This window comes from Montipora capricornis, chromosome 9, assembly GCF_036669925.1.
Source record: "Montipora capricornis isolate CH-2021 chromosome 9, ASM3666992v2, whole genome shotgun sequence".
Lineage (NCBI taxonomy): Eukaryota > Metazoa > Cnidaria > Anthozoa > Scleractinia > Acroporidae > Montipora > Montipora capricornis.
In genome coordinates, this window is record NC_090891.1 from 44,505,809 (window position 1) to 44,520,808 (window position 15,000).

Sequence of the window (15,000 nt, forward strand, 5' to 3'; positions counted from 1 at the left end):
CACATTGATGCTACCCCCTCAGGGTTTTGTAAATGAGGTGAGAAAGGGTTGGATGCCACCCCCCTCAAATTATACAAATTTTGGAAAGGAGATTTACTCTGTTGCTGAAACTTTAAGCAGCTGTTAGGATTTTTTGAAGTGGCAACTGTTCCCAAAATTCGACATTTTAAACATAATTCTTCTACATTTTTACATGTACATGGTTTTTTTGCCATTAAAAAAGGCAACTAAGGTGAAATAGTGAAATCAAGATGGCGGATCTGATGACGTCATACAGCGTCAGCGACATCCAAAATAAGGAAAGGGTTTTGCACTCCATGTGAATTTATTTTACTGTGACTAAATGTAACGAAAGCCTTGGGGGGAAGGGGGGAACGTGTTTGCTGACGTGCAAAAATGCTTGCAAGGCTTATAATTAGAGCTTAGTTTATGAGAAAAACACTCGTATTACTCGTATGTATTGGTATGTATCCGTATGTTAGTCGTATGTATCCGTGCGTTAGTCGTATGTTAGTCGTATGTTAGTCGTATGTATTCGTATGTATCCGTATGTTACTCGTATGTTACTGGTATGTTACCCGTATGTACTCGTGTGGTGTTTTAGTCATGATCCCTTGAATTCTACCAGAGTTAACAGATTAACTCTGATTCTACTCAAGAGCGTGTTTTGTTATCTTTAAACTTGTTTTGTTAAAAAATAGATTATTTGATTCTGTTAATTGATTCCTTGACTGACATTTGATTACCTTAAGATTAGTAACATTTTTAAGACCGGATAACGCGAAAAAAGTTCACTTTTTCTGGGACGTTTTGCCAACGGATCCCTGCTAACCTGTTTGTTCACCGACCTTTTTTTATATTTCTGCTAACCTGTGGTACCGAAGTTTGAGGACTGTTTAATCTACTGGATATCGTCACAGAAGTAAGTGATCGATGATGTGAGATCTGTTGAATATTTTATTGTAGTTCATAGAAGCTGAAATTATGTAATATTTTCCTTTGTAGTTCGAATAAAAAGACATTAAGAAAATTATACGATTTGAGTAATCCAGTGGATTATTAACCATTTTCCCCCGGAACAAAACTGAATTTATTACCAAAGCTTAAAAAATTAAAAGATCTCAAAATGGGACAGGACATTACAAAATAATGAAAGGTGTGAGCCAAAGGGGCTCTGCTGGCACGACACCTGGGTGAGTCTGCCTTTTGGCTGAGGGTTGAGGGTTTTATGTCGAGGGTTCCAAAAAATATAACAATGATAATAATAATATAATAATAGTAATAGTAATAATACGGTTATCATCTTCAGCCGGCAAAGAAATTAAAAGAAAGAAAAAATATCATAATTAAGTTAATAAGTACGATCGTCCGGGCGAGTGTAGTCCTGAGAAGGAGTGTTGGAGATTAAATTGACAGACGTTTCAACAACCTGAGCGGAAGTCAAGTGATTTGTGTAACATCAGTCAGCAGATACTATAAGAACTCCGGTCGTAGATGTCATTGGTCAACTTATCCGTGATGTTATTGGTCGACTGTCAGTTGAGCCTAGATGTGATTGGCTAGGAAGACTAAACAGTGATTGGTGCGTAGGTCTAAGGTCTGTACGTGTATCGTAGAATACGTTGGGCAGTACTGTGAGGGTAAATCAGTGTGTTGTTTGTCTGTTGATGTCGTCGATGAGTCGTTTGTAGGGTGCGGGAAGTTGTAGGCATCGGTTTATTGGTGTCTGTTCTAAGTTAGTAAACTATTTTTCCAATACGATCCGTTATTGTAGTAGTTAGTGCTGTAGGTAACACATGTAGCAGAGTCCCAGTCGATTCTGTGGTTTGTCTGTAGATGGTGTTCAGCAGTGTTATTGTTGCTGTCACCGTTCCTCGTCGCTCGTCTGTGTTCAGTCAGGCTAGTGTTCAAATTGCTACCGGTCTCACCGATATATTAAATCGCCACCGATAGCTTGAAAGAGGCTAATGAATAAAACGTCATCCAAGCCTGTAACAAGAACAACTAGAGTCAAAAGGCAGATTCAAAGGTAGTAGCCAAAACGAGGGGCCGGGGTCGGGCCGTCGGGGTCGGAGTCGGGGTGTCTTTTTTTTTTCCAACTTTTTTTTGTTGTTGTTTCAATTTCTGTCGTTATTCTCCTGTACTGTTGTTTTCGAATGACCGGCATCTGTCCTTCATTTATGGTGGAAATTAGTCAAAAAAGTTAAGGAACATCTTAGTGTTTTTTTTCGTAAATCGGACTTTGTTTTTTTTTGTGTGTGTTTTCTGAATCGAATTTGGTTTTATAAAAAACACAACAACATTGACAACAATCTTGCGAATTTCAGTCGGAAATTCTCTTAATTTCGAAAAACAAATATGTCCCTTTCGTAGCTTCCGTATGTTTCATATTTTTTGGGCTAATGTTCACTATAAATGAAAGAAAAATGCCGCACGTTCGAAAATAACAATACAGCAGAATAACGACAAAAATTGAAACAAAAAATTGGGAAAAAAAAAAGAGACACCCCGACCCCGACCCCGGTGCCGGCCCCGCGTTTTGGCTACTACCAGCTTTCGAATGTTCCTTTTTGGGTTTTTTTTTAATAATTTCCACCATAAATGAAGGAAAGATGCTGAACATTCGAAAATAATAGTACAATAACAACAACAATTCAAAAAAAAAAATTTAGGAAAAAAATGACACCCCGACCCCGATCCCGGCCCCGGCCCCGACCCCTCGTTTTGGGTATTACCAGATTCAACAGCTAAAAATGAAATTGTGCCATATAACGTTTCCAGTAGGTAATAAAAACCTTCAGTATTGGAGTAGGAATCAATAGCCGGTGAGATTGATGTGCTGTTTCACTCTCAACATATCTACCCCCACTCCCCGCACCCCTTACCTTTATCTGTAATTCATCATTGCCATTAGAGTTCCATATTGCCAGTTCCTGCAATGACAACATTAAAAAACAATCACGTGAGGTCACACTGCTGTAAACCTTGATTAACGCGAATTTACAGTTGGGAACTTTTAATCATTTAATTCCTCCGATGTTTTTTCAATCGTAGGAACTGCAGATAGCCGTATCTCTTGGCGGAGTTCACAATGCCGGATCCACATTACTGTTTCTCAGCGGTGTTGTCTACTTCTGGTTCCAGACCCTTATTAGTTTTTTCACTATCAAAATCGGCCCAAACACGAAGTGCACATTTTTCTTCCGGTTATCTCTATCCTTCGTTATGACAATCATTGGATTGGAGTTCCCCGTAAGTTTTTATTTATCCTATTTAAAGTTTCATGGCAGCAACGCAGCCTTTTGGGACAAAGATGACGGTGGATACGAACTTCATATGCTCCACTCAGCTGGCGAATGGGTAACCTGTTTGTGCATTGCGATTTATGTTTCTTCATTTTACAAAGAGTTTCAAAGCTTTTCCATTGAAGTTTGCGCAGTTGCAAAGGGTGAGATACAAACAGACAAGGACGGTGACTACTCAAAGATAAAACAACACGAAGACAACCAAGATGATTTAGACAATTTTTACTCATGAAGCAAACAAGTGGTAATGAAGCAATAAGTTAGGTCTGTTTTACATGGTGGAAGGCAATCTCGTACCCAGATTCCCCGAGGACTCTGGGTACAAAATTGGGTGGAAGGAGGATCCTCGGTTGAAGGTGGATCGTCCTAACGGCGTGTTAAGTGCTATTGGGTTCTTTACTCAAATAGTCTCTTCACTTACTTCACTTACTTCCACAATCTAAACGATCCGACCATTCAAAGTGGCCAAAACTGTGTCAAAACCCTAGAAGACCACAAGGTTCTGACAATGTCTTACCCACGTGACTTCGGTCCCGCCACACGCAATTATATTAATTCAAGTCTATAAATAGCCCTTATGCGTGATGACGTTTCACCACCAAGCCTCGAATTCGAAATCAAACTGGTCAGTATTAGCTTGAGCTGAATCCCCAAAAAGCAAGCTATTAAAGAAAACACATGTGCCAACAGCATTGCACGTCCAGATGATGTGAACAATTTTGTGCAAACGAGGCTTGCTGGTGAATTTTTGAGCATATATGCCGCCATCATGCATAAGGTCTATTGCTCGTTGTATGATCTTCCTCCTTCCATGAAAGCACTGTCTTAGTCAGACTCGGACTTGCAAAAAAGACTCTTTTTCTTTTGTTGTGTCTTTTTTTTAAGAGCTGAAAATGTTACCAGTATATCATTTCAATTTTTATCGTTCCTTCTATTATTGTACCGCATCCATTAAGTCCGTTAAATTCCTTGTCTTAAGTACTGTACCATATTACACGCCATTGTAACGTTTCTGTGTCATTTATTGAAAAACCCGGATAAAAGGGCAGTGCCTCTCGAAATATTAGCTTTATATAATACATTCATTCACCGCTATATCGGCCTTGCTCTTTTTATCTCTTATAATATTTATATTGCCGATAAGATACTTCACCAGGATCCGGTGCTTCTGTTTTGCTTTGCTGGTCCTTGCTTAAAAAATTGAAGCCAAGTTTTTTAAGTGGTACTATGATAAAAAAAATCACTTCCTTTTTTTTCTTGTACAGATTTTGAAAGTGCGTTTACTTAAAGTGGTATACTATGGCCAAAAAGTGGAATCTTTTTCTTTACATTTCAAAACTATGTTAACTAAGCATTAAGTGACGTCGACGTAAGTCTTAAGCCTTGATTAAAAAAGACACTGTTTATATGGAAATACCTTTGAGACCCATCGTTTGTTTCGTGAATTCTCCTACTTATGTGGTTTCGAGTTATCTCACGAGAATCTTCTCCATCTTTTCTAGGGAATACGGTTTTACACCTTGTGGTGTGATGTTACTTAGGTAACACCCCTCTTTGATATATCCTAACCAATAATGCCACACTGACTGCTCTAAAATCTCGTTCCAGTCCCACACCACCTAGGCTGATGACGAAATAGAGTTGGCAATTAAACGAGACTTACCTGTAAGTCGAAGGTTGATTGTAATTCCGTTCGAATTCTTTCCCCACCCTAATGGGTTCTGTTGAGGTCATTGAGGCAATTCTTGGGCACTCTAAAACCTGAATGATGCATTGCACTACACTCTATCACGTACCACTCCCCACTCTCCCGGCTGATGATTCACAGAATTACAATTAACCTTCGACTTACAGGTAAGTCTCCTTTAATTTCCAATTAAACAGTGACCTTACTAACCCCGAGGTCACATTTGCGCTTAAGACTATCCTCAAGCATGCTTTCTTGTGACGTCAGTCGAGCAATCAGTAGCAAGGGCTAAAGTTTTAACCAAGCACGTCGTGGTAACATTGAACTTCACTTCGAGTAATGCGTTCGTTGAAAATGGATGAACTGTTTTCCAGACTAGTTTCAATCGTTTCTGCTGATGAGGAAGGCAAACCTCTTTCTTCTAAACGTCCAACTGTTCCTGGAACAGTTGCCTGAGCAGGATCACAAGAAATGTTTTGAGCAAAACCTTCGACGAATTTCCGTGGAGACGAAGAAGGTGGCGCAATAAATCGGCAGTGGATAAGTTAAGAATTGGTAGCTTGCTTTGCTTGTACGGAATGGGCGATCCTGAACATATTCGAGTACAAATGATTCACAGGTACACTTTTAATCAAAACTTCATTACGAAAGATCAAGTTCTCAAATTTCGACCCTCTCCCTTATTGGTCAGCTTTCATGAATTGTTTACCTAGCACAGTTCAAGAGAACTGCACAGCGCTCTTGAGCTGAGCTGCGGATCCTGTAAAGTTTTCAGCAACTCCGCCTCTTTTTCAAGCAAGCAAGCAACGCCATGCTTAGTCGGTCACACCTGTAACGAGCTAGGAATGTGCTAGGTAACCAAATATTGGCCAAGCAAGCAAGGTTCTAGCGCGAATGTGACCGAAGGGGAAAGATTGAGGATTTGGTCAAAAAATGGCTTGTTCGGCAATCAATCCCACTAAGACCGAATGTATAACCTTCCCAGTCAAACGATTTAACACCTCACCCGGACTTGTTTTATGCCAACAATAAAATTGTTGAAGTCTTGCAACACACCCATGTCGGCGTTGTCCTTTCTAGCAACCTCTCTTGGAGGGCCCATATTTTTAAGATACATGTTGCCGCTAAATTTGAAATTCAGGTTGAAATGATTTCAATCTAGGTAAATTTAATTTTAAACTAGGTTGAAATTGAAAGTAGGAAACATAACAAAAAGTCCATCAATTGTTGGCAAGTACGTGTCTATTGGTAAGTAAATCAGTAAGGAGATGTAGTTGCCGTGCGTTTTTCATGAGTTAGTCTGAAAAAACGCCTTTTGTTGTTTGTTATTAAGTCTAAGCACTGATTTTAAATTCTTAGCATTAAGGTTAGGTGTTGAAGGTATTCCGGGGCAAGATCGTGAGGATTGATTTCGTAAATACTGTTAGTGAGGGTGCAACAATACTAGCTGCCATTTTTAATAACTTACTAGGGATCTTGTTAAGGCCAGTGGCTTTCTTTTCATTTAGGTGCGTCCATCTCCAGTTTTTCAACAGCCGCGTTCATCTCCAGTCACATGGGAAAGTTATGGGGCTCTATGTAACATTGTAACCTCTCTCATACGATTTGCTAAAAAATCATTTTATGAAAGAGCCAATAAGGATTTGAGTAATCCACATATCAACTGTAAGAAGTGGTGGTCAATCATTAATAGGGTATGTGGTTGAGAAAATTCTTCATCTATTCCAACCATTGTTGAAAACGAAGTGCCTATTTTAGATTCCAAGGAAAAAGCGTGCATATTTAACGAGTATTTTGTGTCATAGACTGAACTTCCAGGTGCCAATGCCATTCCTCCTGTTATCCAGCCATATCAGACACAGCAATTTTTATCTAGTATTATTGCTACTGAAGAGCAAGTGCTTGAACTGATGAAGGGTATTGATATCTCTAAGGCATGTGGCTATGATGGAGTTGATAATAAGATTATTAAGTTATGCAGTGAGGGTTTTCATGTTTATTTTACTCATTTTATTAATTTGTCTCTTTCACTTGGTCAGTACCCGAGCAAATGGAAGCTTGCAAATGTTATTCCTCTTTTTAAAAATGACAACCGTCAACTCAAAGTGAATTACCGTCCTGTTTTTCAAGTCTGCTGGCAAGTTTTTCCAAGATCTGTGAAAAAGTTGTGTTCTTTCATTTGTATAACTTTTTGATGGAAATTGGAAATTGGTCAAGGGAAAACTTTACACAATTTTCATGTAGAACTTCTCGCTTTCAAAAGTTTTTCTTTCCATCCGCTATCACTGGCTGGAATTCTCTGGACCTAGATGTTCAAAACTCTGTATCTCTTCCCACTTTTAAGGCTAAATTAAGGTCAACTCTCTTTCCCCATATTTATAATAAGTTATTTGATTTTTCTTTTTTAAGGCGTGCATCTATTGATCACAACCGCCTTAGACTTGGTTTCTCTTGTCTAAGAGAATATTTGTTTAAAATTAACCGTTTTGGATCGCCTATTTGCGAGTGCAGTCTTGAATCTGAATCGGTGAAACACTTCTTTTTGGTTTGCTCCAGGTATGCCACTCAACGTAATGCCCTCCTTGCCTCTGCTGCTAGTATTCTCGGTGAAACGTGGTCATCGAGCAGAGATTCTAGGAAAATTAATTTTTTATTGTACGGCGTTAAATCTGTAAATTATGATATCAACTGTGCTTTATTTCGTGAAGTCCAGAGTTTTATAATCAATGCTAATCGCTTTTCTATTGCCACTGTTTGGTTGTTGAATTAATATATTTCTAGTCATGTAACTTTTAATTAGTGCAAATTTCTTTTCGTTGGCCATACTATATCTTTAGTTATGTCAATTTTTTTGTTGTAATCTTGTGTGTTGTGTCAGTGTTTTGAGTGTAAGCCTGATAACTGTATTATTGTGAGCCCCCTTGATAAGCCAAGGTGCTTTTGGGGCAAACAATGGTTAATATGTTTAAATAAAAATAAAAATAAAATAAAATAAAGGTCTAGAACAATGTCGATACTCGGAGTTTTTAGAGAAAACGAATTATCAGAGGGCGACAAGAATGATCCAGCGTCAACTTCTCAAACTGGAATATCAGCATTTTCGCAATGTTAGTGAAGTGCACATTGAAAGCTTCCGTCATATCATCGGCGTTATTTACAGTTCTATTATTAGCTTGGATTTCCAAAATATTGGACGACTTACAACTATTCCGTGAGCTAAGCTCGTTAACAAGATCCCAAGTTTTACTTGGATTGCCTTTGCTAGTTTCCAAGTTTTCAGAAAAATATCGTTTTTTAGCAAGTTTAGTTGCATTATTCGCCTGGTTCCTCGCCCGTTTAAACTGCTGGCACATGGCATGATCATTTGTAGAGATCGCTTTCTTTTTAAGAACATCTCTTCTGCGCATTCTGAGCAATAATTCACTCGTTATCCACGGAGACCTCTTGTTACGAATTCTTGTTGATTTTAGCGGCGCGTGTTTGTCCAAGCAGCTGACAAACAGGTTTTTACTTTGTATTAATAGTCTTTACAATTTTGCTCATTGACAGGAAAAATGCATGTATTCACACTCAATGCGTTTACATGCTTGTCCCCTTAACTAGTATCTTTTTAAAATAGGGTGTAGAGAATCTCCAGTGTATTTATGTGGTTTTCAATTTCGAAGCGAGCCCTCTCGATGAGCACTGTTAGTCTTAGGGCCAAGTTAATTTGCCAATAAATATGTTTAAGTATATTGATTTCCCTGAGGATCTACAATATTATCTTAATTTTCACCAATACAAGTACTGATATAGCCTTAGGCTAATTTTCCCAATTTTGAGTTGCCACGAACATGCCAACGTTTTCGAATGTAGTTCGTTTCCTACCTTTGTTCTGGCCTCTTTTGATTTGTATAACAATCTTGACCCCATATATCATAGCAGTATCTCTGGGACATGTTTATCCATTTTTACCGACCATCAGCAAAGCGGCAGCCTATCAACCTCAGAATTCCATCTTTGGTTTTCTAATGGCCATTGTTGCATTATGTGGCCTGCTGGCTCTGTTTTGTAGGTATATTCAACTGGACGGTATTCAAGACCACTCAGTCGACGAGAGTATTTTACGAAGAGTCCGGCTCTTGAACAAGGTGTCGGTGCCATTTGCAGTTGGAAGTTTCATGGGTGTCCTGATAGTGGCGAATTTTCCAACTCCGTTAAGTCAGGTATGCCAACTTAAGGTAGTATGGGAAGCACCCAAATGATCGAAAACGAAGCACCCTAAGAACCTGTTTATATGAGGCGAGCCAGCCAGGTTAGGCAAGTTGGCCCGCTTTGCCGAGATCTTGTCTTTGGTCAAAGCTCTGTTCGTTTATATGAGAAGGCGGCCTGGCCCGCTTACCGAGATCCCGGTCTGAGCTGCCGAGACGTCGACAAGCCGAGCTTAAAATTTCTCAAATAAACGTTCCACCCTGGTTTGCCTGGATGAAAAATTGTCATGACGCGTGAGTTGCCTTGAAAACGAGAACTCAAACGCTTAAAAACCCGGCGATGGCCACACGTGCACGGATAAATTTACTTCTCCTTGACCAAGTTTCAAGGTCCAGCGAGCATCCATTGCTTAGAAACAGCGAAAAATGTTCAAATTTGACACGGCTGGTCAACCGGTTATCAGTTTGGCCATCGCCGGAGTTTGAGCGTGACTGATGCTGGAGAAGCGAGATGTGAGGTAAGCTAGAAATTAGTTCCCAGCCTTTCCTTATTTACAAGGGAAAAGTTACGTTTTTATACAAACGTTGGCCGTGTAGCACTTATATTTTAAACAGAGTTAACTGAATAGAGTGTAATGTGAAGTGCTAAATAAGAAGTCGCTTAAATCGTATTCAATCAGGCAAATAACCACACAAAAACCGAGAAAGTCACAACGACAATAAAGTACAGCTTTTTTTATTGAGAACTTTTGTGGGTAAATATCTTTTTCAGTTTGTTGTCGAGATTACTATACAAATCCTTAAAATTTTTTACCCTCCGAGTCTGGGCCGCCTGTGGCGTATATTCCCCACAAAAATTCCAATTTCAGTCGGAAATTCTCTTAATTTCGAAAAACCAACTAAGGTGTGCTTTTCGTAGCTTCCATATGTTCCTTAATTTTACTGGGTTGCCAGTATGGCAATCCCAGTCGGAAAGTGGTTAATATTTCTCTGATTTTTTTTTCATTTTTTACTGGGTTGCCAGTATGGCAATCCCAATCGAAAAATGGGACCCGGTAATATTTCTCTGTTTTATTATGCTTTTATTTTTCAGTGTTGGTAAAAGTCTTGCCTGTCACTCCCCTCCTAAGTGGTATCTTTGCATAGAACCTTTTGTGCGTATTTTGTTAGGTTTGCGGGGGTTGGGGTAATGCGTAGTTTTCTCTTGTGGACACAAGAGAACATTTAATTAACCTGCAATGGCGTCGACAGTCATTGTAACGCGAATGGCGTTTTAGTGGATCTTTAAACAAAATATACCCTCATGGAGCTCAAGAATGGAACGTCAATTGGATGAACAATATAACAAGAAGGGCGGTGAAAAATAAATATCTGGAACTTTAAAGCGACGAGTAATGGTCTTCGACAACAATTTCATTTTTCACCGTTGGATATCAAGTGCGCTTTGTTTCTAATATTTTACTAACTTGGTATTATATACAGCACTAAAATCAAATGTCAATTTTTTTATGGATTTAACAAACATTGAAGGAATCGAGCGCCTTGAATGCATCACAGTGTTTACTGAAGTCGCATTTAAGTTGTCTGGCACTTTACATTTATTTTGTACTCAACATTGCAAAGGTAAACAAAAATTGGAAATGTAACAGTGAAGAATTATTTGAACGCAAGCTTGTTGTCTCTTTAATGCTTCATTATTTACGGTCAAGGTTCTTTCGCAAAGGGTTTGATGTGAACTGTTAGAAATTTATTTAATTGCATACGCTTTGTGACACGGATTGTGTGTCTAGTTTGCACGCACGCTATTGAAATAGGAAGGGTTTTTTGCCTCTAATAGCAAATATGTTGTTTGTTTCAATAAACCTTTCGCTGCCAAAGGTTTTTGTGAGATTTCCAGTCTTTGTGAATTCCACGAACGCCAAGGTAACTAGTCATCTCGCCACCATGAAGACTCGCCACCAGCAAACTGAGCGTATCAATTGGCCATGCAATCTCTGTACACAAACTGAGTACCGACAACGATACCAGCTCGCAGTCCACCGTAGTATTACGCTAGCAATTAAACACGCACTGGAATCTAATGGATATGTTCCAGAAGGTTTCTTCGACGAAAGCGACTGAAGAATGTTAGTTCCCGAAAAATAACGTCTAGCTTGATAGGACTGATAGAGACTTTTCCTTACACGTGATTAATCTTCGACTTAGTTTTCATAAATTAGCACAAGTGATGACGCGTCTTATTATGATTTTCCCTCAGTTCATGAAACTAACAAAACCGCAGCGCGTTTGTTTATGTTCTGTATTCTTTTTATGTCGAATGAAAGACGCTCTATAATTGCACACACAAAAACAAATTTTTTCATTCAGCTACACAAAAGTTACAGATGTAAATACCTGTAGTGGTACTATGATCAAATTTTTACCCCTTGATTTTTTGAGTGTATCACTTGGAATTCCATGAAAGAACAAAAACGCCACTGACCGTTTGCAAATATCTTCATTAGTTCCCCGAGATATTTAAGTTTGAAAAATGGGTAAAATATACAAATGAGATGACTGATGACGTCATACAATCAACCCAATATTATATTGAGTATATAAATAGAGCTATTTTGGCCAATTTGCAGCGCAGACCTTTGAAACTTGGTAGTCTAATAGTTCTACAGGAAACACACCTATGGCTATAAAAAATTCTGTACCCATGGCAACTCACTCTTTTCCAGTCCCCACCCACTTGATTTCAATATGTTAGTTATATATAGCTTGAAAAATGTTAAAACAAGGCCACAAACACGAGCTAACATATTTATATGCTTGCTGGATCATGCATATGAAGTGCTGTAAGCAAATATCAAAATGGAACGCCAAAGGTGGCCAGAAGAGCTTTAAATATGGGGGAGGTCTGGAATCCAGTATGATGCCATGGCAACAGAACTGTTAAGCTCATATTGTGGAGAACATTTAGTAGAATCGTACTGCAAAAAATCAAAAATTTCTGATACAAATTGGCTGAGATATCTCTTTTTATCATATTTGAACAAAATTTGGTTGAGTGTATGACGTCATCACTTGGCTAATTTGCATATTTTAAAAGCTCGAATATCTCTGGAACGAAAAGAGATATTTGAAAAAAGTAAACAGCGTTTTTCTTCTCACGCAGACTACTTGTTTATGTTTCAAAATGGCTTAGATAGGAAAGATGCGATTTTCGTCATAGTATCCTGACATAATCCGAAACATTAGTTCCTAACTATTTAAAACTTTTTTACTGGAGACTCCTTGCTATCCTTCTAATTAATAAGTTCCTTATATATTTGTTACCCCTCCGTGTAAGATTAGTTAATTGATTAAAAGCGCGATCAATCTCCTTGGTGTCTACGTATTTCTCGTATGCAAGAGCATGTTAAAGAAATAGCCGCGTTTACTGATTAAGCCGGGGTTCAGTGATTAGTCCTAAGGAATCTTAAACAATTTCAGCTTTCATTTTACGGTTCGGTTAACTCCACTTTTTACACCATCAGGTGAAGAGTATATCACTCGTTTACTGATTAAGCCTAAGCGCTTGGTTCAGTGATTAGGCCTAAGCACTCCGTTTTTCTAATTCTAGCTTTCATTTTACGGTTCGGTTAACTTCACTTTTTACGCGATCATTTGAAGAGTATATCACTCGTTCAATGATTAAGCCTACGTGCTTGGTTCATTGATTAGGCCTAAGCACTCTTTTTTTTATATTCTAGCTTTCATTTTACAGTTCGGTTAACTACACTTATAACGCGATCATTTGAAGAGTATATCACTCGCTTACTGATTAAGCCTAAGCGCTTGCCTCAGTGATTAGGCCTAAGCACTCTTTTTTTCTAATTCTAGCTTTCATTTTACGGTTCGGTTAACTAACTTTTACGCGATCATGTGAAGAGTATATCACTCGCTTACTGATTAAGCCTAAGCGTTTCCTTGAGTAACTGCACAACATACTTAGATATTTACTTGGCGAGGGGTGGTATTTTCGACTGCGTATCCGCGTATCCACTTCAAAATATTCTTAGAATTTTACATGGCGAGGGGTGGTGTTTTCGACTGCGTATCCGCGTATCAACGTCAAAATATACTTCAAATTATACTTAGAAGTATCCGCGTATCCAGCCACTTCAGAGGTGCAGCTTCAAAATGGTAGGGTATTCTGCAGTTACTCCTAGGAAGAGTTTTTGCCTCTAATAGCAAATATGTTGTTTGTTTCAATAAAATTTTTGCTGGAAAAGGTGGCCTTTTTGAATTCATCATGTTGTGTAATATTCGAGCTTAACAAATTTGCATTCGTGAGTTGAAATGTGATACGCGAGGAGACAGGAATTTTTTTCTCTCAGAAAAAGATCTGTTTTGTCATTATAGTGTAAACTGAAGTTTATTTGGGAAGCCAACAATATTTCTTTGACTTTCTGGTTAATCCAATTTATTGCTAAGACTTACTAGTGCGAAGATTATTTAAATTACTCATGCTTTTTGCGAATTTTGAGTGTCATGAAATTATGTCATTTGTGTGACATAGCTCCTTTATCACGGAGATTTTAAACAATAGTTGCGGTTACACCCGCCTTCTGCCCGAGGTAACCCTGTGGGTAATTGCCTTGGGCTGGGATCGGTTTGCGTTTCCGGTCAGGTTTAGTCCTCCGGTTACATTTGCAAATAATTATAGACTGACTAAAAGAACTTGGAGCCGCTTGTGGCGTGAACTGCAGAGGGATTGTTTGATTTCCAGGCAAACTTGAATAAAATGGATATGGAGCGTATGGTGTTGACGAATCTTGCTCCCGATTTCTTTGGAATAAAAAACCATTGTAGAACGGCGTATCTCGTTCAGAACCGTCTGGTCTAAAGTTGCTGTGAAAAAATTAAAAAAAAAAAACATTACAAAGCTTTGCCGCACTAAAAGAAATCTAATTAATGGGTATTTAGAGCAAAGACAAGTAAAATATACTCACTTTGAACATCGAAATTTGGCCATGTTTGATACCACGTGTAATGAATTTGCTACGTGCCAGGATATTTGCCGCAATTTCAGTGCAACACCACAAAAATGTGCCCAGCATGTGCTGCGGTTTCCGGAATTAATTTTTTCTTCCACCCGATTGGTTGAACTACTCTTGTGGTTAGATAAACCAAGACTAAACCCTACGACTTGGTTCGGGGAACGTAATGGGTAATTCTTTTGTTCTTTTTGATTTATCCATAGTGATTCCCCATAGGCAGTTTCACCGTGGGAATAGAGGTTACACACAAAACACAGACTTCCCATGGGTAAAGTCTCACTTTCCCGTGGGCAAAAGGTCTAGTGGAACCGCAACTAATATATCGCTTTACTCTGACCCAAAAACATTCAGATAGAAAAAATCTTCATACTTATTAAACACATCTTTTGCTTTTGTGTTTGTTGGCATTGTGCTTGTCAGCATTGTGAACTTGCGAGTCATTGCAGATCTGTTTTTGTATCTCCTAGATGTTTAGATTTTCAATTACATGGCCTACTCAACTTCATGATTGTGTAATGTCAAAATAGATACGTTTCTCAGGAACCCGACAAAGAAAGCTTCCTGACCCGACAGATGAGATGTAAATATTCAGTTACATATTACAACAAAGTTAAAAAACCAAAGACGGAATTTTCTTGGCTAAAAAGTACGTTGTTTTACTCTGAAAACGACGAACGATTAACATTCTTTCCCGTAGTCCCGAGTCATTCAGTTGACACAAGGTGATCACGAGCGGCCAACTGGAAAACATGGACTGGACTCTGGACTGGACTTTGGACTGGACTCTGGAC

At 38.7% G+C, this 15,000-nt stretch overlaps 1 protein-coding gene and 1 long non-coding RNA gene across 2 annotated transcripts in view; one reads left to right on the top strand and one right to left on the bottom strand.

Moving 5' to 3' along the window:
* Positions 1-15,000, bottom strand: part of LOC138015455 (uncharacterized) — a 48,292-nt gene that overhangs the window by 17,603 nt on the left and 15,689 nt on the right. The gene's annotated exons all lie outside the window — the stretch shown is intronic.
* Positions 8,403-15,000, top strand: part of LOC138015453 (DNA damage-regulated autophagy modulator protein 1-like) — an 11,772-nt gene continuing 5,174 nt past the window's right edge. Inside the window, exons 1-2 of the mRNA XM_068862523.1 lie at positions 8,403-8,495; positions 9,047-9,197. Of these exons, the coding sequence (XP_068718624.1) occupies positions 9,153-9,197 (45 nt within the window). The 5' untranslated portion in view covers positions 8,403-8,495; positions 9,047-9,152. The remainder of the gene's footprint in view (positions 8,496-9,046; positions 9,198-15,000) is intronic.